This window comes from Rhyacophila brunnea, unplaced genomic scaffold, assembly GCF_057557595.1.
Source record: "Rhyacophila brunnea isolate RB1 unplaced genomic scaffold, BYU_Rbru_1.0 scaffold_13, whole genome shotgun sequence".
Taxonomy (NCBI): domain Eukaryota; kingdom Metazoa; phylum Arthropoda; class Insecta; order Trichoptera; family Rhyacophilidae; genus Rhyacophila; species Rhyacophila brunnea.
In genome coordinates, this window is record NW_028232785.1 from 30,826,636 (window position 1) to 30,854,631 (window position 27,996).

The 27,996-nt window shown below is 34.9% G+C and overlaps 2 protein-coding genes across 3 annotated transcripts; both read right to left on the reverse strand.

The window, feature by feature from the left end:
* Positions 1-244: 244 nt before the first annotated feature.
* LOC147077256 (uncharacterized) lies at positions 245-11,424 on the reverse strand. Of its 2 annotated transcripts, XM_085940782.1 has the most exons (5): positions 11,216-11,424; positions 7,967-8,095; positions 3,964-4,086; positions 1,975-2,072; positions 593-1,622 (listed from the first exon to the last, which is right to left on the reverse strand). In XM_085940782.1, exons 1-5 carry the CDS (start codon positions 11,360-11,362, stop codon positions 1,619-1,621), a joined length of 501 nt encoding a protein of 166 aa, XP_085796908.1. In that variant the 5' UTR covers positions 11,363-11,424; the 3' UTR covers positions 593-1,618. The 2 variants fall into 2 exon arrangements, with proteins under 2 accessions (XP_085796907.1, XP_085796908.1); XM_085940781.1 differs by lacking the exon at positions 1,975-2,072 and having other exon boundaries at positions 245-1,622.
* Positions 11,425-17,806: 6,382 nt separating this feature from the next.
* LOC147077257 (uncharacterized) lies at positions 17,807-27,390 on the reverse strand. The gene is made up of 2 exons (XM_085941477.1): positions 27,239-27,390; positions 17,807-23,027 (listed from the first exon to the last, which is right to left on the reverse strand). The coding sequence occupies exon 2, from the start codon at positions 22,984-22,986 to the stop codon at positions 18,697-18,699; it is 4,290 nt and encodes a 1,429-aa protein (XP_085797603.1). The 5' UTR covers positions 22,987-23,027; positions 27,239-27,390; the 3' UTR covers positions 17,807-18,696.
* Between the last annotated feature and the right edge of the window lie 606 nt (positions 27,391-27,996).

The following is a 27,996-nucleotide window of genomic DNA, read 5'->3' on the forward strand; positions in this document are numbered from 1 at the left end:
TGACTGACAAAGTTAAGTGTGCACTATTTATGGTGTATATTAACAGTCTACCTCCACACTCTTCGCCACTGCCATGTGATGACCATAATATGCTTCAATTAAGGGGCGACATGGTCAATGAAGCAGATAACTCCAATTGAAATATTTTAATCTGTTTTAAAATATTTTATCATACATAAAAAAACAAACTAATTATTTTAAGTTATACTGTATAAATAAATCTATTTACAAATAAATATTTTTTACAAAAATATACAAAATTCGCTAATAATTACTAATTATAACGTGCCTTTTTGTGAGACATGATCCAGTTGCCTACTTTCAATAGAGGATGTCCCACGGGAATGGTAAGAACTGGGGAATGTCTATTAGCTAATTCAGGTTAATCATTTCGAAGAAACTTTACAGTCAACCGTTTTTTCGTGCTGATGATGAACACGCTTATGAGATCTCATGTGCCCCAGCTGCCGACTTTCAAAAGGGCACAACTCACATTTGAAAGGCTTCTCTTCGACATGAACCAACTTATGCTTTTTCAAATTACCCGTTTGCTTACATTCAAAAGGGCACAGGTCGCATTTGAAAGGTTTTTCGTGAGTGTGCTGCAATTTATGTGTTTTTAAGTGACTCGTCTGCTTGCAGGCGAATGAGCATTGGTCGCATTTGTACGGTTTCTCGCCCGTGTGAGTCATTTTGTGAGTTCGTAATTGACTCGCGTGTCTGCATTCGAAGCTGCACGTGTTACATTTATAAGGCTTTTCTTCGCTGTGGATCATTTTGTGTGTTCTCAAATGACTCGTTTGTCGGCACGCAAAAGGGCACATGTCGCATTTTATCGGTTTTTCATTGGTATGTATCAATTTATGCGTCTTCAACTGGACTAATTGCCGACTTCCAAAAGGGCATAAGTCACATTTGTACGGTTTATATTTGGTATGTATCATTTTGTGAGTGCGCAGATGACTTGACTGCCTGCACTGAAAGGAACATACGTCACATTGATAAGGCTTATCTCCGCTGTGAATTAATTTATGACTCTTCAAATGACCTAACTGCCGACTTTCAAAAGGGCATAACTCACATTTAAACGGCTTTAATTCACTATGTATTAATTTATGTTTGTTTAAATTTCTCAACTGATTACATTGAAAAGGGCATATGTCGCATTTAAAATTTTTAACTCCGCTGTGAATTTTTTTGTGATCGTTTAAATAATATGATTGCTTGCATTGATACGGACATTGATCACATTTGAAAGGTTTTTCCTCATTGTGGATGGATCTGTGCGTCCTCAGACGAGCTCCGCTGGTGCAAGTCTTTAAACAGACGTCACACTTGAAGTACCTTTGACCGACGTGCGTCAATTTGTGTTCTTTTGTTTCTTGTTCTATCAAGGATTTATAACTGCATAAGTCGCATTTCCAAAATTTTACATTAGAACTAATTGCCGGGTTCGAAGTGCCAGGCTCGTCGATGGGTGTAATAGGTTCTAAGTCGGGAAATTCTGTTTTGACATTGTTTTCTTGAATTGTTATAATATTATCGCGGCTATTTTTTTCATTGTCAAGTTGGTATGTAGGGTTATTATTACAAAACTCATTCTGCTTACCGCCAATGTTTATCTGAAAAAATAATTTAAAACAATGATTACTGTGCGAAAACATCTTCTTGGCTACGCTTCTAGGTGTTATTGTCTACTAAATGGGAGGAGCTTGTTAGTTTATAATGGAAGTGCGGTTAAAAATGGGCAGAGCATGTTAGTGCACAGTTTTAACACGTAGCCAAGAAGATGTTTTCGCACTATAAATGGAATGTGTCATAATTAAACAATTTGGAATTGAGATAGCAGTCTTATACGATTACACATAAATTGTATGTACAGTGAAACCCTGATTCTACGATTTTCAAGGGACCCTAAAAAAAACCGATAAATGCAGGATATATATATATTTTTTAAAAAAAAAAAAAACTTACATTTGCATTTTAGTTGCGACATATAAAAATTCGTGATACCAAACAAAGCAATGCAACTGAATCATTGAAAGGTCAGGCGAGATTAAGCGCTGACAGATCTGTGACAAACAAAGCATAATAAAAAGTATCATAAACAATTCAACGAAAGTGAAATGAAATAATTACAAGATAAAAAGAACTTTTCATATACAATGTTTTTAAATTTTCTGTTGAATCTTATATATTTGAGAATTCTATGTATTAATAATTTAGGACAAATAAGGCAATTGTCAACAAATCATTTTTTTGCTATTTTGCAACTAACAAATATAGAATACTAAAATGTTTTAAAATTTTGATTTCCATAGTAACGCACGTATATATTAATAATTTAATTGCTCGGACCACCCCCTTAGGAATCTATAATAGTGGATTGGATTACGGATTTCGTCCAAAATAACTTTTCATACAAAAGAGAATTAACTGAAAATGAATTCAATTCTGCTTAAAGATGGCTAAAAGTATTAAAAGAATGCATTGGCATCGTGTTATGGTATATTCTAAAAGTTTCAAATGTCTAGCTAGTCGGGAAGTTAGTTAAAAATCGATTGTAAGATTTGTACTGGATAAACAACCACCAAAATAAACAAGAATACGAGCTAAGAAAAACGTGGTAAAATATTAAAAAAAAACGGTCAATCGGGATAATATTTGTGAAGGGACTATAATATTTGCAAACAATGGATCATAAACAATTCTACGACAGCGAAATGAAATATATTCAACAAAAATGGTCAATCAGGATAATTTATATGTGACGTGATATTATAATATTTAGATGATATATCGAGTAAAACGATATATCGGGTAACGGTTAATGCGGGGTTATTTAACATTGTTCTTATGGGTGTTTAACGGGACTTTCAAAAATGAATGATCCATGCGGGAAAACGATTTATGCGAGAATGGTAGATCAGGGTTCCAATATATTACATTTCACTGTAGCACAGCTTTCTTATCGGAAAGAGATGAAAAAATTACGCATTGTTCTGTATGTCTAATTTAATTACATACCTACTTCTACTGTTTTTCCATTGTATTTCGGTAGTTTTTATTACGTATTTTGCAAGTGTTTTAGGTACAAGTCGGTTTACAGGAAGCCAGGCGGGAACCGCGCCAATTTTGGCAAAATTCATAAATTCAAGAATGAAGACCTAACCTAACATAACCAAATGTAACAAATAATCCAGTATATCAGATAATTTCAAAATTTCTTTGCCGCTGGCTTCCTGTAAGCCGACAAGAACCGTGTTTTATTTAGAAATGAATTTTATCTCAGTACTATACCACCCAAAAAGGTTGGACGGTCTTTAATATACAACCATATAACGGTCTTATACGCATTCAGTATTAGAAATAATATTGATTGTACGCGTGGTAATATTGGTAATAAATTCATTATTTTATTCTTCTATTGGCAGGCTTAAAAACAAAATAGCGACTCGTGTTCTGATTTGAAGTCTATTGCCTTGTATACATAAACTTCGCACGCATCTCTCAGGGTTATAGCGCCTGTACACATGCATGGATTTAATGGCACCAATATCGTGTAAATTAAACTATCGCGATAATAATTGTTTACACGCAAAAGTGTTGATTCATAAATTTCATTCTTCAAGTGTAAGCGGGACGCCTTGTTGTCATTGTATGGTGGTATTTGACTAGTTGTGAAAATTGATAATTGTCTAAATGCTCTGCACAGTGTTGTTGGTATTTTTTCTGACAGGTACAGAAGCTGCTTAACTCTTTGTTCTATGCATACAATCTTGCAACATGCTTTTCAACAACTTTTATCGTTAAGATCGCGACAATGTGTATTGTTGCCAGTAAAACCATACACATGTAAACTGGCTATTATATGTGATTATTCATTTAAAAAATAATAGGTAGTCAATGCTATCCCGGGCTGTAGAGCAAGAGAAAACGTAAGATGGTATAAACTAAACTTACCTCGGAATTGTGATCAATCGTTGAGGTCTCGTCATTTTTATAATAGGAAAGGTTTTCAGGTATATTGGTTTCAAACGTGCAGTTGATTTCTGTCTTTATATCAAATTCAGGTTTAACATAGACCTAAGAAAAGAAATAAAATTAGTAAGTTAGTATTTTGTAATTGTGGTGCTTAAAATTGAATGAATGCAAATGTATTGGTGACCAAAAAGCTGAGTAAATCATCACGAACAGTGGTCCCCAACCCCCGTTCCGCGGACTGGTACCGTTCCGTGGATCAAATGATACCGGGCTGTCCAAGGAACATTAAATTATTTCCACTTTATTTACTGTGGTGTATTTCTCTCGGGTTTATGCGACTTTCCATGGATGAGAGGTTAACCGTAGATTGCCACCACAGCACTTAAATCCCTATTGCCATTACCGACATCCTATCTCTGTGAAGCGGGGTTTTCTGCAATGACAGCAACCAAAACAAAACAACGGAATAAACTGGACATAAGCAACAAACTTCGGGTGTCATTGTCTCCTATTACCCCCAGATGGAACCGTCTTGTTGCAAAGAAACAAGCTCAGGATTCTCATTGATTTAGCGTTCTAGTGAGTTAAAATGTTAAATCACTTTATATTAATTTTTTGGTGTAATTGTATTTTATTTTGAAGGCATGTTTAAATACAATTAAATTAAAATTATTAAATCAAAACAAACTAAAATATAAACAATCAACGTCCCCTCAGCGGGCCGCGGTAAAATTATCAAACGTTGACCGGTCTGCGGCGATAAAAAGGTTGGGGATCACTGGTCGAAAATATTAAATACGCAATTATAAATTCCATATAAATATTTTCAACATTCTTTAAATGGAGTCTGGGTCTAAAATGATTCTTACGATTCATCAAAGAAATATAGATGAACCTGTGTTTATTAAATCTAGGGTTTAATAAGAAAGCGGTGCCGTTATGTAGCGGCCGTAACATGACGTGATGCGGCGGACGCAAGACAACGGCTGTAAGAACGATAACCAGAGATGTAAACTTAAAAAAAGACGGACAACGGTCAGTGAGCGTATTGCGGTGGAGAATGAACGATCTAGATGTATCATTATTACTATATTTGGAAGATCAGGAGTCATCGGAAGACGAAAACTGTAGTTTGGAAGAGAGCGAGATATTTAGAAATTGTGCTACAGAGGGTGCATTTCAAATTTTAGTGCGTCGCTGCCTGTACTGCGATGAGGAAAAATTCAGGCAATACTTTCGCTTAACATCAGTATTGTTTGGTTATGTACTGAATCACATAAGAAATTATACTTTATTGTATTCTTTGGCCATATCCGCCCATTAACTGGAGCATATGGACACCACGCGGCGCCTCCAAGAATCCCTGTTGCTCGCCAGTCTTCTTGCTTCATTCCAGGTGAAACCAGCATCCTGTAGCTCCGCCGTATACACTCGGTAGATTGTATTTAGCGGCCTTCCAGGACACCGGAATCCGGTGGGCTTGAAGAAGAGGCAAGCCAGGTGATGAGAGGCTGCTTGGTGCATTCTCTTATCTCCTCGTTGCTCCTGAAGTCATACCACCGCACACCCAGTATTCGTCGCAAACATCTGTTTTCGAAGCTCAGTATACGGTTGCTCTGAGCCTTCATAAGGTGCAATGATTCGCTACCGTAAAGCAGCACCGTCAGAATGCAAGCGTCGAATAGGCGGCATTTGGTTATGATCGAGTACAATCATGAGTCCCAGACATTCCGCATCGAGTTGAATGTTGCTCCAGCCATTCCCATTCGGATAGCGAGCTCTTTCTGCAAAATGCCATCTCCCGTGATGTACCCGTACCCCCAGGTACTTGAAGTTGTCGACGCTCCGTCGCTAATCAGAGGGAAATCTGGATCAGGACAGGTGCTATTACACAAGACGTTGGTTTTTTTCGCGTTGATTTTCAAACCAACGCGAGAGGACTTGTTATGCAACCTGTCGATTGTCTCTTGAATGCCCTCGATTGAGTCGTCGAATAGGACAGCGTCATCAGTGTATTCCAGGTCGCATAGCTTCACCGTGGGGGTAACATTTATGCCTCGGTCAGGTGGTATTGACTTCCGTAGTATGAAGTCAAAGAGAATGATGAAGAGAAACGGTGCAAAGACACAACCCTGTCTGACTCCGGTCGTGACCCCGAACCATTCCGTGACAGTGTCTTATTGTATACGTTATGTTATTTTGTTTTAACTGGGATTTTCTAGTATAGTCTTTGCTATTTATATTACATAAAGCTTCATTATATCTTACAAAATCAATCAATATTTCATCATTTTCAATGGTCCAAATTACGTTTGCAGTATTTACACTAATTTTTTATTTTAAAACGGTCACCGCTATATAGGAAACACGTTCAATGACTGTTTATTCTGCTATGACGGCACCACTATTCACAAACAACGCTCTCTAGGAAACAAACGCCATCTGGTATGCATAAACAATATTTTAGTGACGTTAACCACCGCTACATAACGGTACCGCTTTCTTAGGAAACCCTAGCTTAAGTGAACAGGTGTGCAATCAATTTATGTGATTATTCTCAAAGCCTGAGTGTTTGTGATTGTTTTAATTCCATTACTAAAATACACTACTACTTCACTACAGTACTGTCATTAGACCTCTTGGCCTGTTGTAGTGTTATAATGTATATTATATATTTTAAAATCTAAAAAAAATTTTAATATCGTAAATGAAGCGTTTGGGGTATCATTGAGAGCTGTCTCAACAGTCGATAGACTTTGTAGGAAAGATGTATACTAATATGTCATTATCGCACTGTCAGTGTAAAACCAAGGCATCTGCAAATTTTTCAATTTCGAGATTAAATGCAAAACAACTGCAAAAGTCGTGAACTTGATAATGTAAAAGTGAAGTCACTGAAAGAACATGCAATATAATGTGGATATAAATCAAATATTGAGGTTTTTTTTTAGAACTATTTCTCCTAACAAAACGAAGACTCCAAACCCTAATATATCCGAAATATGTCTTTTGCAGAAGCCTTGGTTTTACACTCACGGTGCGACATGTCTTGTTTTTTCTCATGTTAAGGTCTTTTTAGACAATCAGTTGTCCATTCAGTCGAGGTTTCAGTTGCCAGGTCAGTTCGGAATCGGCGGTGTATGTTTAGATATTTTTTATCCACTAAAAATGAATATTATTTTTATAATTACTTTCTAAGCATATTGGTTGGTGAAATGCAGTACCTATATTTAAATAAATTATAATATTTAAATCAAAATTAGAAAAGTAGTATTAAAAATACGGCAACATATTAATTTCTTCCTCTTCTTTCTTCTTTCTCGGCACTACATCCCGGGGCGGGATTTGGCCTCCTCTACAATTGTCCTCCACACGCTCCTTTCCCTGGCTGCTCCTCTCCAGTCTCCAGCCCTCCCCATCTTTCTCCAGTCCTCTTCGATACAGTCAGCCCACCTCTTCTTTGGTCTGCCCCTAGGCCGTTTCCACTGTGGGATCCATTTGGTCATGATTTTTGGCGTCCTGTGCTCAGGCATTCTCTCAACGTGTCCAGCCCACCTTAGTCTTTGGGATCGACAGAATTTCACCACCGTTTCACATATTAATTTACACGTCAATTAAAAACGGATACGAAAACTGATAAAAAATCCATCGGTACTGTTCGGTTAAAGCGGATACAGCGGAAAACGCATTTTGAAAATAGCCGATTAACTGGATTATTTGTTAGGTTAACCTAACCAAATCTAACCTAACCTAACCCAACCTAAACTAACCCAAACTAACAAATAATCCAGTTTATCGGCTATTTTCAAAATGCGTTTTCCGCTGTATCCGCTTTAACCGAACAGTACCAATCCATCATGTCTTGTCTCCGTTTTGGTTTCAATCGGCCGCTTCAGTGTTGCATTTACACGTCAGTCGGAGACTGATTGGATAGCAAAACTGTTTCAATAAAAACAGTTTTAGAAATTAACAATTCATGTACCTCTGAACCATTTCCAAGTAATGCTGTGTTTGAGTATCCCTCAAATTCTTCAGACGAAGCATAATTTTCGTTGTCTATAGGTTGTTGGTCGAATTCGGCTTTAATCTGGACACCCGGAGTAAATCGAGCCTGAAAAGCCATAGACCAGATTTATAACAGTGTTTTAATCAGTTTGGATTATACCTACTTACCAAAGTGTGTGCACCGGGTGGTTCACGGCAGTGGCGAAGGGTGGAGGTAGGCTGTTAAGATTTGCCATAAATGGTACACGCTAAACTTTTTCAGTAATACGTATTTGTTTTCATTAAAATAAGACTACAATAATTAACAGACGGTGATGGTTAGTTTTTAAAATTCAATTAAACCCTGCGAAAACCAAGCCACAATAGACAATAGTCAAAAAAAAAAATACTCATCTATCTATGAAATATATAAAATTATGCAATTAAATCATACATAACTTTGGATATTTTATAGATAGAATAATATTCCTTATCTACATATTATAGTTTGGTTAGGCAGGGCTTAATGAATTTAAAAAAATGAAACCAACAATATTTGTAATATATATTCTTAGTCCCACGAAAACAAATAAGTATGAATGAAGAAGTTTACAGAATTTTGTCATATCGCCCCATGTCAATGACATTAATATGGACGAGACATCTGTAAATAAAATGACACTCACTTTTTTGTTGGGTCTGCCGAATGGCATAATCTGTTCTAACGCCATTACAATAAAGGTGATATTGCTATAAATTCCCGATGCTTTTTGTCGGGTCTGCCGAATAGTTCGGTTCGAACGGTTTCGCTCAAATGAACATTGACACTAGAAACACTGTTCTAACGCCATTACAATAAAGGTGATATAGCATAATGGAAATTGCGTGATGTCTACCGATACATGTGCGAATGTCGCTATGCGCGAATTTACTTGCTAGCTACTATATTGAGTGCGTTGTCCATTAATGTCATTGCCCCTAGTATACCCAAACTACTATGGTTCGGTTGAGGCAGGGTTTAGTTGACTTTTAAAAACTAACCAACACCATCTGTAAATTGTAGTCTTAATTCAATAGAAACAAATACGTATGACTAACAAAGTTTAATGTGCACTATTTATGGCGGATATTAATAGCCTACCTCCACCCTTCGCTGCTGGTTCACAGGATTTACACGGCTTCGGATTTGGATGGGAGAAATTACTTTGGCGATAACAGCTAAAAAAAGCCAGTTGTCTTCGGTTCAGGGCACCGTGGAAGAATCTTGACACATCGAGGTGGTACTGTGAACCAGAAAAGTCTGGTAACCTCTGTCTTAGAGAGATATAATATATCATTAACCATATTTTTTTACAATACAATTTTACAAATTTTAGCATGAGCTTTAATAATTTTTTTTAACGAAAACAGTTTATTCTATGTAGACAATTTTATTAAATACCTTTATCTTTCGGCGCAGATGCTTTTCGATCCAATAATTGTTAATTTAAAATTTGAAATGTTCATACATTTTGATGATGGAGATTATAATATTAGGTTATATTAGGTTGGGGTAGGTTAAGCCTCGATGACATTGAGCTACTTTACAAGCTGCTTGTTGGCGAATTTACAATCTGCTTGTAAACACGCCCAATGTCATCATCGAACAAACTAACAAGCAGATTGTAAACAATGTACCGAGAAAAGTTGAAAGCCGATCAACTTTACATGCTACACGCTGGCGTGTGGGCCTACTGCGTCTGCGCAGTAGAGCCATAGTAGCGACCTCCCGGTAAAAAAACGAACTACTCAATATGTCCTGTCAAAATAGTACCAAAAATTACGGTTTCAAATTAAAGTTTTGTGTGTCATCATCACAATCGCACTAGCTGACATGTCCGCTTTTAAATTTGCCAACAAGCAGCTTGTAAAGTAGCTCAATGTCATTGAGGCATTATACCCTGTTTACACGTGCATGGAAGTACTGTGCACAGTAAGAAAATGTATGGGGAAACATGTATTATCTTGCAGTTGGCAAGATTGCGTGCATTAATCAATGGATGTCATTAATCAATGTGATGATTTATTGCGCGCAAGTAAGATTATTTTCGATCTGCGCTTGCACAGTAGAGCGATAGTAGGTAAAAAAACAAATTACTCATTTTGAGCTTAACCGATTTTCAATACGACCTGTCAGATAGTAGTATAAAATGACAACCTCGCGTCTTGCTTACTCTTGAAGAATGAGATTGGAGAGACAGTCAGCACTTTTATGTGTAAACAGTTATTGAAATGATTATTTAAAACATGCACTATTGTCTCCAATAAATCCATGCATGTGTACAGGCGCTATTTGGTTTGGTTAGGTTAGGTTTGGTTTGGTCTAAAAAGAAAGTTATAAAATCTCATGCGGGCATCAGCAGCATATTTACTATATTTTGAAACGAAAACAAAAAAACAACTTTGGGTGCTTTTTACTGGTTCTCCGTCATCTTTATCTGTCAGTCGCCATTTTGGAATTCAGCTATCTTTTTGTCATCGAATTATAGTAGGCGGTCCAAGACATCGGCAAAAATTATAGGACGTGTGGAAAATGTAAGTTTTTTGTTTGTCACATAAACATAACGGAGAATTCGAGAAATTCCGATGCCCTGCTATATTACAACACTTCTTACGAACGAAAAATGCCAACACCGGCCGCCTTCATTAACTGTCACGTTAGTTTTTTTAGAGTAGGTATACAACGCAAGACTACGTCCATAGACTAATTTCGCACACTGAGATCTTATATTATTTATATTATATAGATTATACTTACTACGTCCATCGCTTCACGTTATTACGATTTGCTGTTATTGAAGTACGGACATTTTACGGAACTTTAAACATCGACAATATAGACAACTTTTAAAAGCAATGAAATAAGCAATGTGGAATATTTGCACAACCGGCGAATTCAATAAATTCCATTTTTCAAAATTGTGGTATTCTTGACATAGGTACTATACTTTTTTAATAGTACGACCAAAATGTACTATAATTATAGTTCGGTTGGCAACACTGCGCTCACTGACAGATGAATCTATCATGAAATAGTCAAAATATTAAAATTTGAATATTAAAAGAAGTCACTAAACAAGATTACAATAATATAATATTTTGATTATGTTTTTATTGTTAATGTAACTTTTGTGTACGAATTCTCACTGAAACGTCTCGCTGTGGAAAAAGTTGTTTATAATAATTATTATCAACATCGAAATATAACCTCTGCATTGGTGTTGTACTCCTGTTTGATGCATAATTGTGAGGAATCGGTCTCCTGAATGTATCGGTTCTTCATAGGCAAGTCTTCGTGGAATTTGTGAGCTTCGGAATCGGGTGCCTGGTCCTCCGGTTCGATTTTTATGTCCATTTTATTGTGGTTTTGTTTGAAGTTTGAAAAAACATAATACTGTTTGACATTTGTGACGTCACCCAATCAATAGACAAGTTGATTTTTTTTACCAATTACCATAAACTATAAAAAAAATCACATACTATATTTCGTAGCAAAGAGGGCATTATTATTTAAAAAAAAATCGGTGTGTGTAGGGTAAGGTGATGTATTATCGTGATAGATTTTATGCCAGCGCTCCATTGGCGAGCCAAAAGTCCGAGGACAATAAATCGTCCGATTTGTCTATGCTCTGCTACTGATCAACGAACGAATAAAAAAGTCGAGCTGTCAAAAGTGAAAAGTTATGATTCTCGTAATGTCTTCCGATTATCCAATAATTTTGTGTTATTTATATGTAGACTTGCATAAAATAATATAGCAGTGAAAACAACACAAGTTTTACGATTTATTTTATGAATTTCATAAATACAAATAAAAAAATTAATTGTAAATCTCTCATTTTATAATGTGTAAATTAACAAATTAATCAATAAAAATGTTTAAAACAATTACAGATTTTTTTCCGGTCCGAATGATTGCGTATTAATGACAAATCGAATTCGCATAGTGATCGACTGACGAAGTCTGGCAAAAATATCAAACATGTTTGAAATCCAGCGAGCCTGGTCTGCGGATTAAAAAGTCTGCAGATCTGGGGTGCTCCACGCGAAAAAAAAGTCCGAAGACTGTAAATCGTCTGACTTGCGTGCCAATGGAGCGCTGGCATTACAAAGTACTATATATAACTGTAAACCTGCATATTATTAAAAATGTGAAATATGTAAAGTAAATGGCCAAGCTTCACCTTAATGATGAACATTAAATGGACTTTATAAACATAATAACTATTCTTTTTTTTTACAATTTTATTTGAAACGAAAAAGTTTGGTAATATCGTGACAAGCACAGTTAATACCGTGATACTGGCAAGGTAATATCGTGACAACTAGAATAAAAATGAAATCAGCGAAAATATTTATTTATAGATGAAAGAGATACTGACATTGGTATTTTTATCTACAGATTGATTAATTAATTGAATAATTAAATTAATTTAATGGTTAAATTAATAAATTATATGTGAACACTCGTCACACATGATGTAAAGTTCATCATCGTCTGGTGCAATGTTCAAGCAATCGTTATGATATGGACGAATGCAATAAGAACACTGTACCAATTTTTTCCCATTCTTCTGTTTTGCATTATGAGAATATGTTAATCCACATGCACCACAGATCCAATCTTCATCAGTATTTTTTAGTTTTCTGGCGTTTCTGTTTGATTTTTCTTTGTTTTGGCTGTTCTTTTCTTTTTTAATAGCCTCTGTTGAAGTAGATGCATGACTGATGATCTCTATATCATTTAAACATTTTGCTGACGAGTCGGACTTTCTTTCTTTTCTTTTGGTTGTGGTTTTCGTTTTTTCAATAGGCTTCGGAATAGGCAACACATCTTCAATGTTTTGATCAGCCATTACAATTTCATCAGCACTTGTAATTTTTCTTCTGTTAAACGAGAAGGTGCCATTGCGTCTGGGCTTACAGCATCCTTACAAAAAGGAAAATCTCACATTTTTTGAAAGCATTTTGTATATTACTGGATGTGAATGATTTGAAATGAGCCGGATTTAACATGGAGTGAATATTGGTTCTGTCTGGTTTTTCTATCGGATGATTTTTCATATGATCCTTCACGCTATCATTGCAATGGTGCTTAAGGGACTTATAGACACCAACGTCCAATGGCTGTAGGATGTGAGTGTTGTGTGCCGGAAAAGTGAACAAATAAACTGAATTATCCTTCGCCAGATTAATCACGTCTGGAGTTATGTGAGATGAGTGGGAATCAAGAAGCAGAACCACAGGACGGTCCCCCGGGATAGAGTGAATGATGATTTTGAAGCTGCATAAATTGTCATTCCACCTTCTTGCACTAATCGTAAAGCACGATCTATATCTGAAGATGCGTATTATCTCCTTTTTTGGATTCTTTCGCTGTCGCAGCCATATCTGAATCAAAGAAATTATACTAATATAGGCAATATCGTGATAAAAAAAACCAACGAAAACCGGATAAATAATTATCAAGTAATAATGCCGACCGTATAAACTGTACGTACATATATTAATATAGCAGTAAAAATGTGTTAAAACATTAAAACAGTTCATTCAAAAATAGGTCGTCAAAATAACATGTAAATTTTTGAAAACAACCCAACAAATTCATCGGCTAACTTAAGGAATTTTGTTCAATATTTTATTAAATTTTGAACAAATACCAACAAATATAGTAAGGTTGATCTATTAACTATCGATGTTGTGCAGAAAAAAAATAGCTTACCGGTTTCCAGTTAGATAATTTTACGAAAAACTGAGCGTATATGTTGCAAAAATCAGTTGAACACGTCTTGAGGAACAGGTTCGCGAATAAAAAGGTTTGTACTCGCTCGAGTCGACAGCGTATTAGCGATCAATGTGAAAATACCATTGTCCTTTTCACTCCTTTGACTCATCGTATGCGTTGTTTCATTTCGTCACCAGGCTAGGTAATATCGTAATATCGAATTGAAAATGTATCACGATATTACCTATATCACGATAATACATCCCCTTACCCTACTTAATTATGTACGCGCGTTAGAAGTTATACTTCTTTGGCGTAACAAAACAAAAACAAAACTTGTGTTAACCTAGATTCTTCGACTAGCTCTTAATTATCTTGTTAAAGTACACACTCAAGAAAAAGGACCGTTTATTGGAATGCCGTTGGTTTATTTCTATACACTTAACTCATATTACTAAATTATTAATATACTTAATGGTTTCTCGTTGTTTTTATTTTTAAAGTACCAACTGTCACTCTGTCGTTTGATTTGTTTACGTAAGGAATTGAAAATGGCCGACAATAATAAATTCCCTGCCTAGGCAACGGAACAATTCTAAACTATAATATTATACTGTATAATCGTCACGATTGCAGTATCATACTGCGGCGTAGAGGTAGTGCGTTCGGCTGATAACCGAACAATCGGTGGTTCGAATCCAATCGAGTGCGTTTTTTTCGTTTGAAAAAATAAATTATGTTTTACATGTCACACGCCAAAAATACACTCTGATCTGATTTCCCAAACGCGCCAAAAGAAATATAACTTAAAAATTATATATTATTGGTCGGTAAAAAGCCGCAAAATAATCATATTATACCTACTTATGCAGACAAACTTGTTGTTTAAAAAAAATGTTTATTTCTTTTAATATAATACCAGAGACTACCATTTTTAAAACTTTTGGTTACCTACCTACCTACACTGGTAAAATTTTATTGTAGAACTACCTACCTATTCTAAATAATACATATGTTGTAATATTTTACAGGACACATCTATGAAACCACCTGCTTCAACTTTACTTTTTAATTCTTTGATGTAAAAAAAATATTTTTTTCAATAACTTACACTAACGTGACAAAAACATTACGTACAATAGCTCCCACGCCCTGAAGCGCGCCCACCTACATATCGCTAAGGTTAAGGGCAGTATGATACACTGCGTAAATAGAAATTCTGCCATTATTGGTGGTGTTGGCATATGTGTCTCTGATGATTATTTTAGGAATCGAAGGCATCCGTTATTAATAATTGTTCTCCAAGGTGCAAATATCTAACCAGCCATTAGCAATGCCAATTGGGAGGGCAATAACTATGCTTAATCAAATCGCTTTGAATATTGATATATTCAACTTACATCAGAGTGAACTTAGTTGGACGTTGTTTCATAGGTTTTTAAGATAGTGCCTATCAACCTAGTTCACTCTGTGTGCTTCCATGTACTTTTATTTTATTACTTTTAATGCTTACATTGTCCTGTATTTTTATTTGAAAAAAAAACCACTTATTTTAAGTCATGTCGTGAACGCTTTGAATTTATAATTTGTTATCTTCATTATTGTAAAATAAATAAATTTGAATTTACAGTAGTGTTTCTCAAATTCTACAAGGAATTTTATTTAATAAAATTTAATTTAATAGTATGTCAATCATCACATCACATCGAATTGCAACGCACAACCACATATTTAAAATATTCAATAGCCTTGAATTTTTGTTTACTATTAGAGTACATTTTTTGATGTATATTAATCTCACTTAGCTGATCGACCCGCCACGCCAGGCCTTTCTTATGCTCGGGACTCCAGGCTAGGGACCTGTCAACCCCCCCATTGTGGGGGCCATGGTAGGTGCCTACCACAGAACAGATAATAATTACCTACCTAAATATTTATCTATATAAAAACTATTCTGTAACATTATTTAGAAATGTCACTTTGAATAGTATTGCCTGCGTGTAACGATTAAGGGGGGACATGCTCAGCGTACGTTAAAATGGAGCTTTTATGCTATTTTCAAAGCATGATCCTGGACATTCCTTAAACGTTGTAGATAATCTATTTACTTACATAATTTTGAAGCCTTATTATCCTTTATATTTATTTTAAACATTTCATGACTGCATAAAGTATTTTTATTACATACAATAGTATTCTTTTAAACCTCTCGCTCTAATGTTTTAGAATGTAGTCATATTTCAGTACGTCCATGTGAAGTGGTGTTAAGATTTTTTATATTTATTATTTTTTTTAAAATACTAGTACTGAAATATGACTATATTCTAAAACATTAGAGCGAGAGGTTTAAAAGAATACTATTTTATGTAATAAAAATACTTTATGCAGTCATCAAATGTTTAAAATAAATATAAAGGATAATTAGGCTTCAAAATTATGTAAATAGATTATCTACAACGTTTAAAAAATGTCCAGAATCATGCTTTGAAAATAGCGTAAAAGCTCTATTTTGACGTACGCTGAGCTTGTGGGCCGTTAAGATTGATTTTAATGGTTTTAAATCAAGGTTTGTTTTTTTAATTATTATTATCTCTTATGTAATACAAATTTTATATTATAATTAATAATAATAACAAAAAGTAATAAGGGTCGTTACGTCATTTTAATATAAATATAAGAAAATAAATATACTTTTATATACATGATATAAAATATTTCTTTTATTGAAGAAATAATTCACAAAATTTAAGAATGTAGGTATTACTCTAAGTATATAATATTGAATATACATGCATAATTTGACAACACCTCAGATATACATTTGGGGATGTAGTGGTGATGGTGGGATAAGGAGGAGATGAACTGAAGTCTGAGGATGATGTATTTAAATTGCTTGTTATGAATGATACAACCCCCTTTATATTTCTAAATAACATTTTTAATATTATAATATACTTAACAGTAAATTGAAAATCTTATATTTACAATGTTGTAGGGTTACTGCCAAAAGCTGGTAGGTATTGAAATTATGTTATGAAAGTAATAGTAATTTGAAGTTTGAAATGCCCTCTAAAATCAGGCACAATGCTACTTTCTTTGTGCTTTATGTGAATGTTCTATATATCAGACATTTGATTTTTTTTAGCATACATATTTATATTATATAAATACACATAATCCATTGTTAACTCTAAATACCTAATTTATCGACTTACCAACTTTTGGCAGTTTGTCAAATTATTATTGTTTCATTAAATATTTAATATACACAAGGTTTTAAGAATGTTTGATTCTTTATTTAGAAAAAAAGTTGAACCGAGTGGGACTCGAACTCACGTCTTTTAATTTCCTCGTGAGTGCTTTGGCCTCTAAGCTATCGATCCGTCTATTCTGAGGTTTCACAAAATTATGATATTTCTATAATAAATAATCAAACATCATTAGAACCTTGTGTATATTCAATAAAGAATTAAATAATAATAATCATTTCATTATTCATAAATACAAGAACGTACGTGGCTGACGACTAGACGTTTGATACAATTAAGTTAGTAATGTCATTTATCTTAATTGAAAACATAGCCGATTGCTCCCTGACTGGTGGAATTTGAGTACCTCAGTTTAAAAGTAGATATAATAAAGAATGAGTAGATAAGGAAGCAGACAAGGGTTTGCAATGTAATAGAGTTTATTAAAAGCCTTAAATGGAGATGGGCTGGACACATAGCTCGAAGGCAAACAATCGTTGGACAAATCTAGTCATCCAGTGGTATCCAAGTACAAAACGTCCGCAAGGTAGACCTAGAGGCCGCTGGATCGATGAAATGATAAAGTTCTGCGGAAGTACGTGGCAAGGCAACGCACAGGACCGAGAGAAGTGGAAGCAGCTTGAAAAGGCCTTCATCCAGCAGTGGATAGATTCAGGCTGATGATAATAAGAAAGAATTCGCACGAATCGATAGCTTAGAAGCTACAGTACTCACCCGGAAATTAAAGTACGTGACTACGAGTCCCATTAGGTCTAACTTTAGTGTATTTTTGAGGTTATTCAAAATTATGCTATTTCTTACGATAATCAACTTTATTAATTAAACTTAAAGAAAAATAAAATTAGTTTAAATATAAACCAAACACAATTTTGCTAACTCAAGCAACATCACATGCATAATTCGTGGAAGCTCTGAAGACCCACATCAACAACTTTTTTTCATTATTGTCTCGATTTGGTCCAGAATTCGCTCCCAAGGTTAGTTTGAGCCTGTTGTAGTTTTGTAGAACTTTATTAATATATAAGAATATGGTTGGGCCGATTATGACCTCAATTCTATCCTTAAATCCGCAAAAATATGTCACACCTCTACCATCCTTTTATCAATGTCGCGAAACCAGGGCGAACGACAGTTACGGGTCATGAATCGAGCGTAATTGCGACGAACAATCAGTGACTTCAAGACAGCTGACTCGCGTAGACTTATTAAAGTTAGCTATCTTTATCTGATACGATACGAATAAGGCAGGGTGACTTAAAACATGTTAAGTTGAGTTAGCTCGAGACAACTGGTGCGTAAGCCTGTTACCGCTAAACCATAGTTTAATGATTAACTCCATTACACAGACAAATGCAGTTGCAAGTTGTTCGTGGGCCACGGCGGGGTCAGCTTGATATAGTGTGACCGTCGTCAAGCGATACTTCCAAATACTAGCTCCCATCATCATCATTCATCAATCTCATAATATATCATCCATCCAAAAGTATATCGTCCGTTTACCAGTGCGTGAGTGCGTGAACACCGTACCAGTTCTAGTGCGCGCCAGCCCTCTTAACATCAACGGTCAGTGCCTGGTATTCTCGTGTGAATCGCCCTCTCCCAGATCTGGAATACACCAATCCGGCATCTTTCAAAATTGCAGTATACAAAAGTTCAACCAGAATATTATATATTGTGAAAACACTATTAATGAGTTTAGGAAGTTTTTCCGTTTTCCTCTTTATCCCTTTTTAAAGTTGGCTTTTCAGAGACATCGGGTATTGTGACAATATTTGTATGATATTTTTTTTTGTGTTTTTTCATCTGATTTACGTTTGTGCATTCATAAGGGCACACATCACATTTTTCTTTCGTACCGTCGTGGATTCTCCCGTGTCTTTTTAATTCCTGCGCACTGCTATAATGGTGAGAACATATGAAGCAAAAGTGCGCTTTTCCAGTAGTGTGCACTTTCATGTGTGTTTGCATGGAAACTTTACGAATACACGTATAAGAGCACACATCACAAATTAAGTCTTTTCTGTCGGTGTGTTGTTTTTGTTTGTGCATTTTAAGACCATATTTCTTCTTGCATGAGAATGAGCATATGTCACACAGAAATCGATTAACACCACTGTGAATAATTTTGTGACGTTGTAACGCAGTGTTGCTCGTAAAACTTTGAGAACACAAGTCGCATCCAAACGGTTTTTTACCTGAATGCCCAACCATATGTATTATAAGATTGGCCTTTCGTCTGAACGCGCTAGGACATAGATCACATTGGAAAGGTCTTTCGCCGCTGTGGATCATTTTGTGCGTCTTTAAATCTCGAGTGCCATTACATCCATATGAACACTGGTCGCATTTGTAACGTTTGTCACCTGTGTGCGTCCGTATGTGTGATTTTAAAGTTTCTAAATTTGAACTCGCGTAAGAACACAATTGACACTTGTGGGGCCGTTCGCCAGTATGAATCTTTTTATGTTTTTTCAAATTACGTAAAAGGCCGCAACTGTACGAGCATTGATCGCACAGAAAAGGTTTGTGATCTTTCTTAACGACTATTTTATCTTTGGTTTTTCGAAGTTTCTTATTTTTCCGACATTTTTTGTCATCAATCACTTTCTCATGTACATTAGTAGACAGTTCTACATCAGTATTTTCTTCATTATCTGTAAATTTTACTTCAGTATATGGTTTTAGACTACGTTTTTTACTTGGACCACTATCATCTTTTACATGAGATAAATCTTTCATATCTGTTTCATCAGTTATTTTTATTTTCTTACGTTTTTTCCTTTTCTTTTTAATGTCAGGAACAGCAATTACATCAACGCTTACAATCAATTCTTTAGATTTGTTAACATTAAGTATGGTACTACGCAAACTTTTGTTTGTTAAATTATGAGTCTTTTTATGAATCTCCATTTTAAAATCGTATTTGCACTTAAAAGAGCAATTATCACATTTTAAATTCTTCACACGTTTTTTAGTCATTGTTTTCTGTTTAATTTTTCCACTAACACCGCTGTCGTTGGAATCTTTAGCCTGAATTGTATTAATAGCATCCCAATCGATGTTAAAACACCGATCTACGTGGTTTTTCTCTTCAGAAACTTCTTCTTTCACGACATTCTCAAAAACATTTATTGGATCTATGCCCTTACTATCTTCTGATGATATAAAGTCATTTAGAACACCAGATACTTTTACAAAATAACTTTCAGGAATATTTCTCGCCTCGTAACAAACACCACCACTGTCATTTGGTAGGATTTTTTCTTCCTTTAATATAACATTCTCTAAAATCGGTATTTCTGTATCAGATGATTTTAAATCATTCATAACATCGCCAGCATAGCTCACACCGCCATATTTATCAGTAGATTTACCCGTATCAAATTTAACTTCACAATCTTCTTTTTTAATATCACTTTCGTGAATCGTTATAAAATCTATTTCCTTGCTATCGTCAATCGCTATGACGTCATTCATTACATCAGATACTTCTGTTAGAGCATACCTATCAACATTACTTGCACAGTCAATATCATTCGATTTATCTAAATCAATTTTGTTTTCACAAACTTCTGTTTTAACAACGTTTTCATGAATCGTTACTGAATCTGTTTCGTTGTTACATTCAGACACTATTACTTTATTCAATAAACCAGACATTTCTTTATGAATAACAATATCATCATGATTTAAATCTTCATTCAAGATTATTTCTTCATTCTCATTTATATTTGTAAACGGATCTTCATCAGTAGTAGCTTCACACGTTACAGTGACAGTTTCATTTACTACATAAGATTTTCCCAATATATTATCATCATCAACACCTATTCCTAATTTATAACATTTTCCGGCATCTTTGGATGCAATATGCGTCTTGTTAACGTACGTTTCTTCATTCAGATGACGGCTTAATGTAGAGTCACTTGAAATTAACTCATTTGTAACGTTTGCCTCTATAGAAACATGTTCAAATATTGGTTCTTGCAAAATTGCAATCATAGTTGCGGCAGATATACATTGTGTACTGGCCACACTGTGTTTAACTTGGTGTTTTTGTATTTGTCGCCGGTCGGTACATTCATAAGTACATATTCCACATTTATATTTTTCGCCGGAATGAATCCTTTTGTGGTTTTCTAAATCACGAGCACTGCAGTAATTATAAGAACATATGTCGCACACGTAAACTTTTTCGTCGGTGTGAACTTTTTTGTGGCTCTCCATTGACACTTTACGATTGCACGCAAAAGAACATGTATCGCAATTGAACTTTTTTTGATCGCTGTGCTCAAATATTTTGTGTTTCTCAAGACTTTCTAAACGTTTGGACGCAAAGCTACATATATCACACTTAAAAGATTTCATTTTATGAGTCGCTTTATGGGCTACACATGCAAGCTTGGTCTTGAACGATTTCGAACACATGTCGCATTTGTATGGTCTTTCATCTGTATGTGTCATTAAGTGCTGTGCGAGATTGGTCTTTCGCCTGCACGCGTAGGAACAAAGTTCACAACTAAAAGGCTTTTCACCACTATGTATCATTTTGTGCGTTTTCATGTCCCGTTTACCACAGCACGAATAAGAACACTGATCACATTTATGTGGTTTGTCACCCGTATGTGTCATTTCATGATCTCTCAGTGTACACTTCAGCGCACTTGCATAAGAGCATAACGTGCACTTATAAGGTCGTTTGTCATTATGAATCTTGTTACGATTTCTTAATTGAGTTTGGTTAATCAACCGAAGGTCTGCACTTTTACAACTCCCTTCACTGACGATCGTTAAAAGGTTAGAAGTATTTTTCCACTCTGCGACATCTTGTTTTACACAATTTTCTTCAATACTTATTTGATTATCGTCAAAAATAATATTGTTACGATTTTCCGTATCTGAAACTTCTTTTTTGATCTCATTAGTTTGACCCAATAATAAAGGTACACTTCTCCCTACTTCTGAACCTTTTTCGTCAGACGTTTCATCTTTTACATCTTCATAAATTGTCATTAACTCCTTTTCATCCATTACTTTAGACGGTATAACTTCATTAATAACATAAGATACTTTCTTTATAGTATCGATGTCTTTATTGCATATTCTATTATCGTTTCCAAGAGATTGATCCATATTATTGTTTCCTTCTGAATCATTTTTTTCGACATCAGTCACGTTTGTGATAGTTGACTCTGCGACAAGAAGACCATCTACTGATTCTTGGAATGTTGAAATCGCGTTGTTATGTTGTTGTTTAAATTGGTGACAGTCAAGACAATCTTTTCTTATGTACGTGTAAGTACAGAGGTCACATAGGTATGGAATTTCACGCTTGTGAGTAATTTGATGGCGTTTGAATGTAGCTCTAAGTCTACACGAATACGAACATTGATCACAACTATAAGGTTTTTCACCACTATGTATCATTTTGTGTGCTTTGAGAGAATGGTTATTCTTAGAAGCAAATGTACACTGGTCGCATTTGTATGGTTTTTCACCTGTATGTGTCATCATGTGAGATGCTAGTCCGTTTTTCCAGAAACTCGCATAAGAGCAAAGCGAACACTTATGCGGTTTTATACCAGTATGGATCTTTTCATGGTTTCTCAATTTAACAGCGTGACTGTAACTCAACGGGCAAACATCACATTGGAAAGGTTTGTCTTTATTTCGAATTATTTTACCGTCAATAGTTTTACTGAAACTGCCAATTTGATATATATTAGGTATATCTTTACTGGCGCTAGTAGGAAAAACTGGATTGTTTTCTCGTTCAGTGACAATATGTTCTTTTACACCATTTTCTACAATAGATAATTCATTAAACTCTGTTTTGACTTTCACAACAGGAATTTTGTTGACATACTGAGGACTTTCCAAATTCAGAACAGCTTTTTCTACGACGTTATCTGCACAAATTACTCCTATCTTCAGAGTTTCTTCATCCATGTCACCACAACCTATATTGTTACTAAAACTTGCCATGGTCGAGTCCAAAAGATTAGTAGGATTTTTGTGGTAGCAATCTGTAATAAGAATAATACACAATTTAATATAATTTTATTAGATTTAAGATTTGTACTATTCCATTTGAGTCTTATATTTGCCTCTTGGTGAGTGCACATAGTGCCTGAAGATGCCGAAAGGCCAAACCCGGGTTTAAAAAACGACTCAAATGGAATAGTACAAAACTTAAATCCATTAGAATCTAATCAACTATTGGGTACGGGATTGACAAATACATAAAGTATTCAAAATTGGTGTGTTTTTTTATATTTTGATTCTCTACTTCAGTGGTCGAAATGGTATTATATATATATTATAAAATTAAATGTTTAATTTTGTGTTATACGGCCATGCTAGTTATAGCTATATGCGAGAGCGATAATCTGGAGGATTTCACGAACTGGAACTACGCTCACAAAATTAAACACACTTATTACGTTTTTATTAGCTCGTATTCTTATTTGTCCAGTGGTTGTTTATCCAGTACAAATCTTGCAATCGATTTTTAACTAACTTCCCGACTAGCTAGACATTTTAACTTTTAGAATATATCAGAACACGATGCCAATGTATTCTTTTAATACTTTTAGCCATCTTTAAGTAGAATTGAATTCATTTTCAGTTAATTCTGTTTGGTATGAAAAGTTATTTCGGAAGAAGTCCGTAATCGAATCCACTATTATTGGTTGCTAGGGGTCTGGGGTCCTAGCAACAAAATTATTAATATATACGTGCGTTACTATGGAAGTCAATATGAATGTCAAAACGACATTTCAGTATTATTTCTATAAAGTACAATTTTTTTTGATCGTTTAAGCTAGTCAAGTCAAATTTATATGATTCAACAGAAAATTTAAGAACGTTGTGTATAAAAAGTTATTTTTATCTTGTAATTATTATAAAATATGTATACTTATTACCATTACATTACATTATGAATAATATTGCTACAGCATCAACTACGAATCAATTCTCAGATATTAAATAGACGAAACAACAGTTCCTCCGTCGCAGTGCGATATGTAGGTAAGAAACCAATTTCCAAACGATTTTTTTGGAAAACAGAATAACTCCAGCCTGAATAAATTTGTAATGACAACGAAGTTTATACTAAATAAAAACATTATTTTCCTTCAATTCCGACTTTTACTGCTAATTCCCTCCACCGAATTACGAAAACAATTTGCACGCCGAACCAAACGCTGTTAAATATCAAACTGATTTGTCATGAGCGTGCGCGCTCGCCCGCGCGCTGATGAACGCAAGCACCACCGCCGTTTTTTATAGCCACTAAGACCACCTGCACGCTGCACTGTGCAAAACGCTGCTACTGAGGCCATACACTTAAATCCGACAAACTGGTTGCTGATGGAACTCATAAACTGGCCAGTGACTGATGCTTCGCACACAGCATTACTGAAACCCACTTACAATAATAATCTCATAACCTCAAACTGTCAAAACCATTCTCTTTCCTACTTCATTCTAAGCTTTTCCGTAATATCTTTACGGGAATATTCTGGCAACCTGTAATTATACAGACAGGAGTATTTCTCAGCATCTACCACATATTTTAAACTAAAAATCGGTTCGCTCATCTTTAACTTTTGACGTCTTGACTTGTCATTGTTTGTTCAGTTCAGTTCAGTGCTACCAATTTTGGTAAGCACATATGATTTTTCATCGAATCTACTGATATTGGTACCACTGTTGGTATGGTTGACAAGAAACTGAGAGACTGGGAGACTAGAATGTCGTGTTTCTTCAGTTTCGATCGCGGGCGTTTTGAAACATAGCTTTAGCTAGATACTGGCTGGAATTTTAGTTTCAGTCGCAACTTTTTATGTATTCTCGTTAGCGAAATGCCTTAGGCCATCCACGTGAATACTCAAAAAAGACGAGACTGAAACTCCAGTATCTAGCTAATCTATTTCAATGGTGGCTCGCTAACAGCAAGACTGGAATCTCTCAGTTTCAAAATCTCCACAACTGAAACCGAGGAGACGCAACATGCTAGTCGTTCTCTCACTTGCCGGTCACCCATTAAAGAGTGGTACCAATATCAGTAGATACGATAAAAAATCATATTTTCTTACCAAAATTGGTAGCACCGAACAAGAAAGCCAAGACGTCAAAAGTTAAAGATGGGCAAACCGATTTTTTATTTAAAATATGTGGCAGATATTGAGAAATACTCCTGCCTGTAAAATTACAGGCTGCCAGAATATTCCCGTAAAGAAATTAATGAAAAAGGTTAGAATGAAGTAGGAAAGACGATGGGTTTGACCATTGCCGACTCAAGTACATACTAAACTTGCTCGACTATAGATGGCGGTGGTTTGACAGTTTGAGGTTATTAGATTATTAGATTTCAGTAGCGCCGTCTGCGAAGCATCAGTCACTGGTCAGTTTATGAGTTCCATCAGCAACCAGTTTGTAGGATTTTTCTGCGTGAGAGGATGGCCTTAGTCATTGGCCACTGAAGAAGAAAGCCGATACATTACACGACAGGTCCTACTTTTCGCCTCTCTCGTTGTCTATGGATGACCTGTCATTGTCTATAGAGTGCTCATACTGACGCTTCTGTCGTGTTCACACAGGGAATGGTTTGATTTGGATAGATGAGTTACATGATAAATAATACACTAGCATTAACACACATTCCACAAATGTAATGCATAGATCAATGCTACATATATTTTGGAAATCGATAATATTACTACCGGTTTTTGTGTGAAGGACTAGTCTGACATTGACAGCTGATGAATAACAGGAATGTATATTATTTATCAGTGGCGAAGGGTGGAGGTAGGCTGTTAAGATCTGCCATAAACAGTGCACATTAAACTTTTTCAGACATACATATTTGTTTTCATTGAAATAAGACTACAATTTAAAGATAGTGTTGGTTAGTTTTTTAAAATTCAATTAAACCCTGAGAAACCAAGCCATAATAGATAATAGTCAAAAAATACATGTCTATCTATAAAATATCTAAAATTATGCAATTAAATCATACATAACTTTGAATATTTTATAAATAGAATAATATTTTTTATTTATTATAGTTTGGTTTAGGCAGGGCTTAATGAATTAAAAAAATTAACCAAAAATATGTGTAATATGTATTTTTAATCCAACAAAAACAAATAACTATGAATGAAAAAGTGTGTACAATTTTGTCGTATTGCCCAAATTAGACCAAAACTATTATGGTTTCGTTTAGGCATGGTTTAATTGATTTTTAAAAACCAACTAACACCATCTGTAAATTGTAGTCTTAGTTCAATAAAAACAAATACATATGACTAAAAAAGTTTAGTATGCACTATTTATAGCGAATCTTAACAGCCTACCTCCACCCTTCGCCACTGTTATTTATAAATAGTACTGATAGTTAATATATTTAATTTGAGAATATTTTTATAATTCAATTTGAAACGAGAAAGGGCGAATCAATATGTCAAGCAATCTGGGATCTGATTTTGACAGCTGATCAGTGGACCACTCGTTGCTTGTGCAAAAAGATGTGCTCAGGCTTTATTAATCTAAAGATGGCGCTTGTTTGGTTACCAAAATGTTTTCCGTCATACTTCTTTATCATTTAACACGAATGTATAGTTCATCAAACGATTGAAAATGTACGAAAACTACTTTCAAACTGTTTGAATAGTAGGTAAGTTGCCAAAAAAATAACACTCCTATTTTGTCGGGTCTTCCGAATGGCATAATTCATATTTTAATATCAATATCGTTCGTTCAAATGAACATTGACATTGGAAACACTGTTCTAACGCCATTACAATAAAGGTGATATTGTTATAAATTTCCGATGCGTGATATCGCATAATGGAAATTGCGAAATTTTGTCACGTGACGTCTACCTGTACATGTGCGAATGTCGCTATGCGCGAGTTTACTTGCTAGCTACTGTAGTGAGTGTGTTGCTTATTAATAATGTCATTGTAAGTTGCTAATCCAACAGACAGTGAAAGTGACAGCTGACGTCAATCTAAAATATTTTCTCAACAATTGAATTATATGTACATAATTTGTGTGAAATAATGAAATATTACTTTTTAATATAGTATAACACGTTCTTGGTTAACGTATTTTAACGTTAATCTATATTGGTTAATTAGTTTTAATGCAGACTGATACAAAAAAAGAAACATGAATATTATAAGTTTGTGACACGTAAAATAATTTGATTTATTTCCATAAAACTTACATTTTTAGATGATGCAGATATTTCTCGATGAAATTACATCTCTTCCGCTTCATTTTGCATATTATTAATCAATAGTAGTTGACATAATGTTATTAACCCAGACGATTCGCCAACACCACACGCCATTTTGAGGTTGGAAAAATATTGCCATTGAAAGAAATGAATGCTGCTATATTATAAAATACTTTTTACCATTATATTGTTTACTTTTACCTCGTTCTGTCGTATAACGTGAAGACCTCAAAGCCCTATTAGAAAATACCATTACTCCCACTATGATAGCTGAAGATTTCAATGCAAAACAATATAAAGACTGGAACAGTAGGTTAACTAACACTCTAGATAATCTCATCCATAAATTTATCGATGATATCGACGCGGTCATGGCTGCCTCTTCAGAGCCTACCATTTATCCTAAGCATGGACGGGCAGACATTCTCGACTTTGCCACCCTCCGCCACGTTTTATTTATAGTGACATATTATTGTGAATTCTACATAAAACATTTCACTGTGACAAAGTTCGTTGTATGCTTTCTTATCGGAAAGAGGTGACCATATACTATACGGTCTCCAATTTTATTAGATTCATTATGAACATTAATTCAATTTTCATAGCTGATTTTGGCAAAATTCTTGAATTTATTCAATAATGAAAACCTAACCTAACAAGCAATCTAGTATATCGACTGTTTTTTAAATTTGTTTGCTGCTGGCTTCCTGTACAGTGTAAAATGACAAGAACTGTGTTTTATTTAA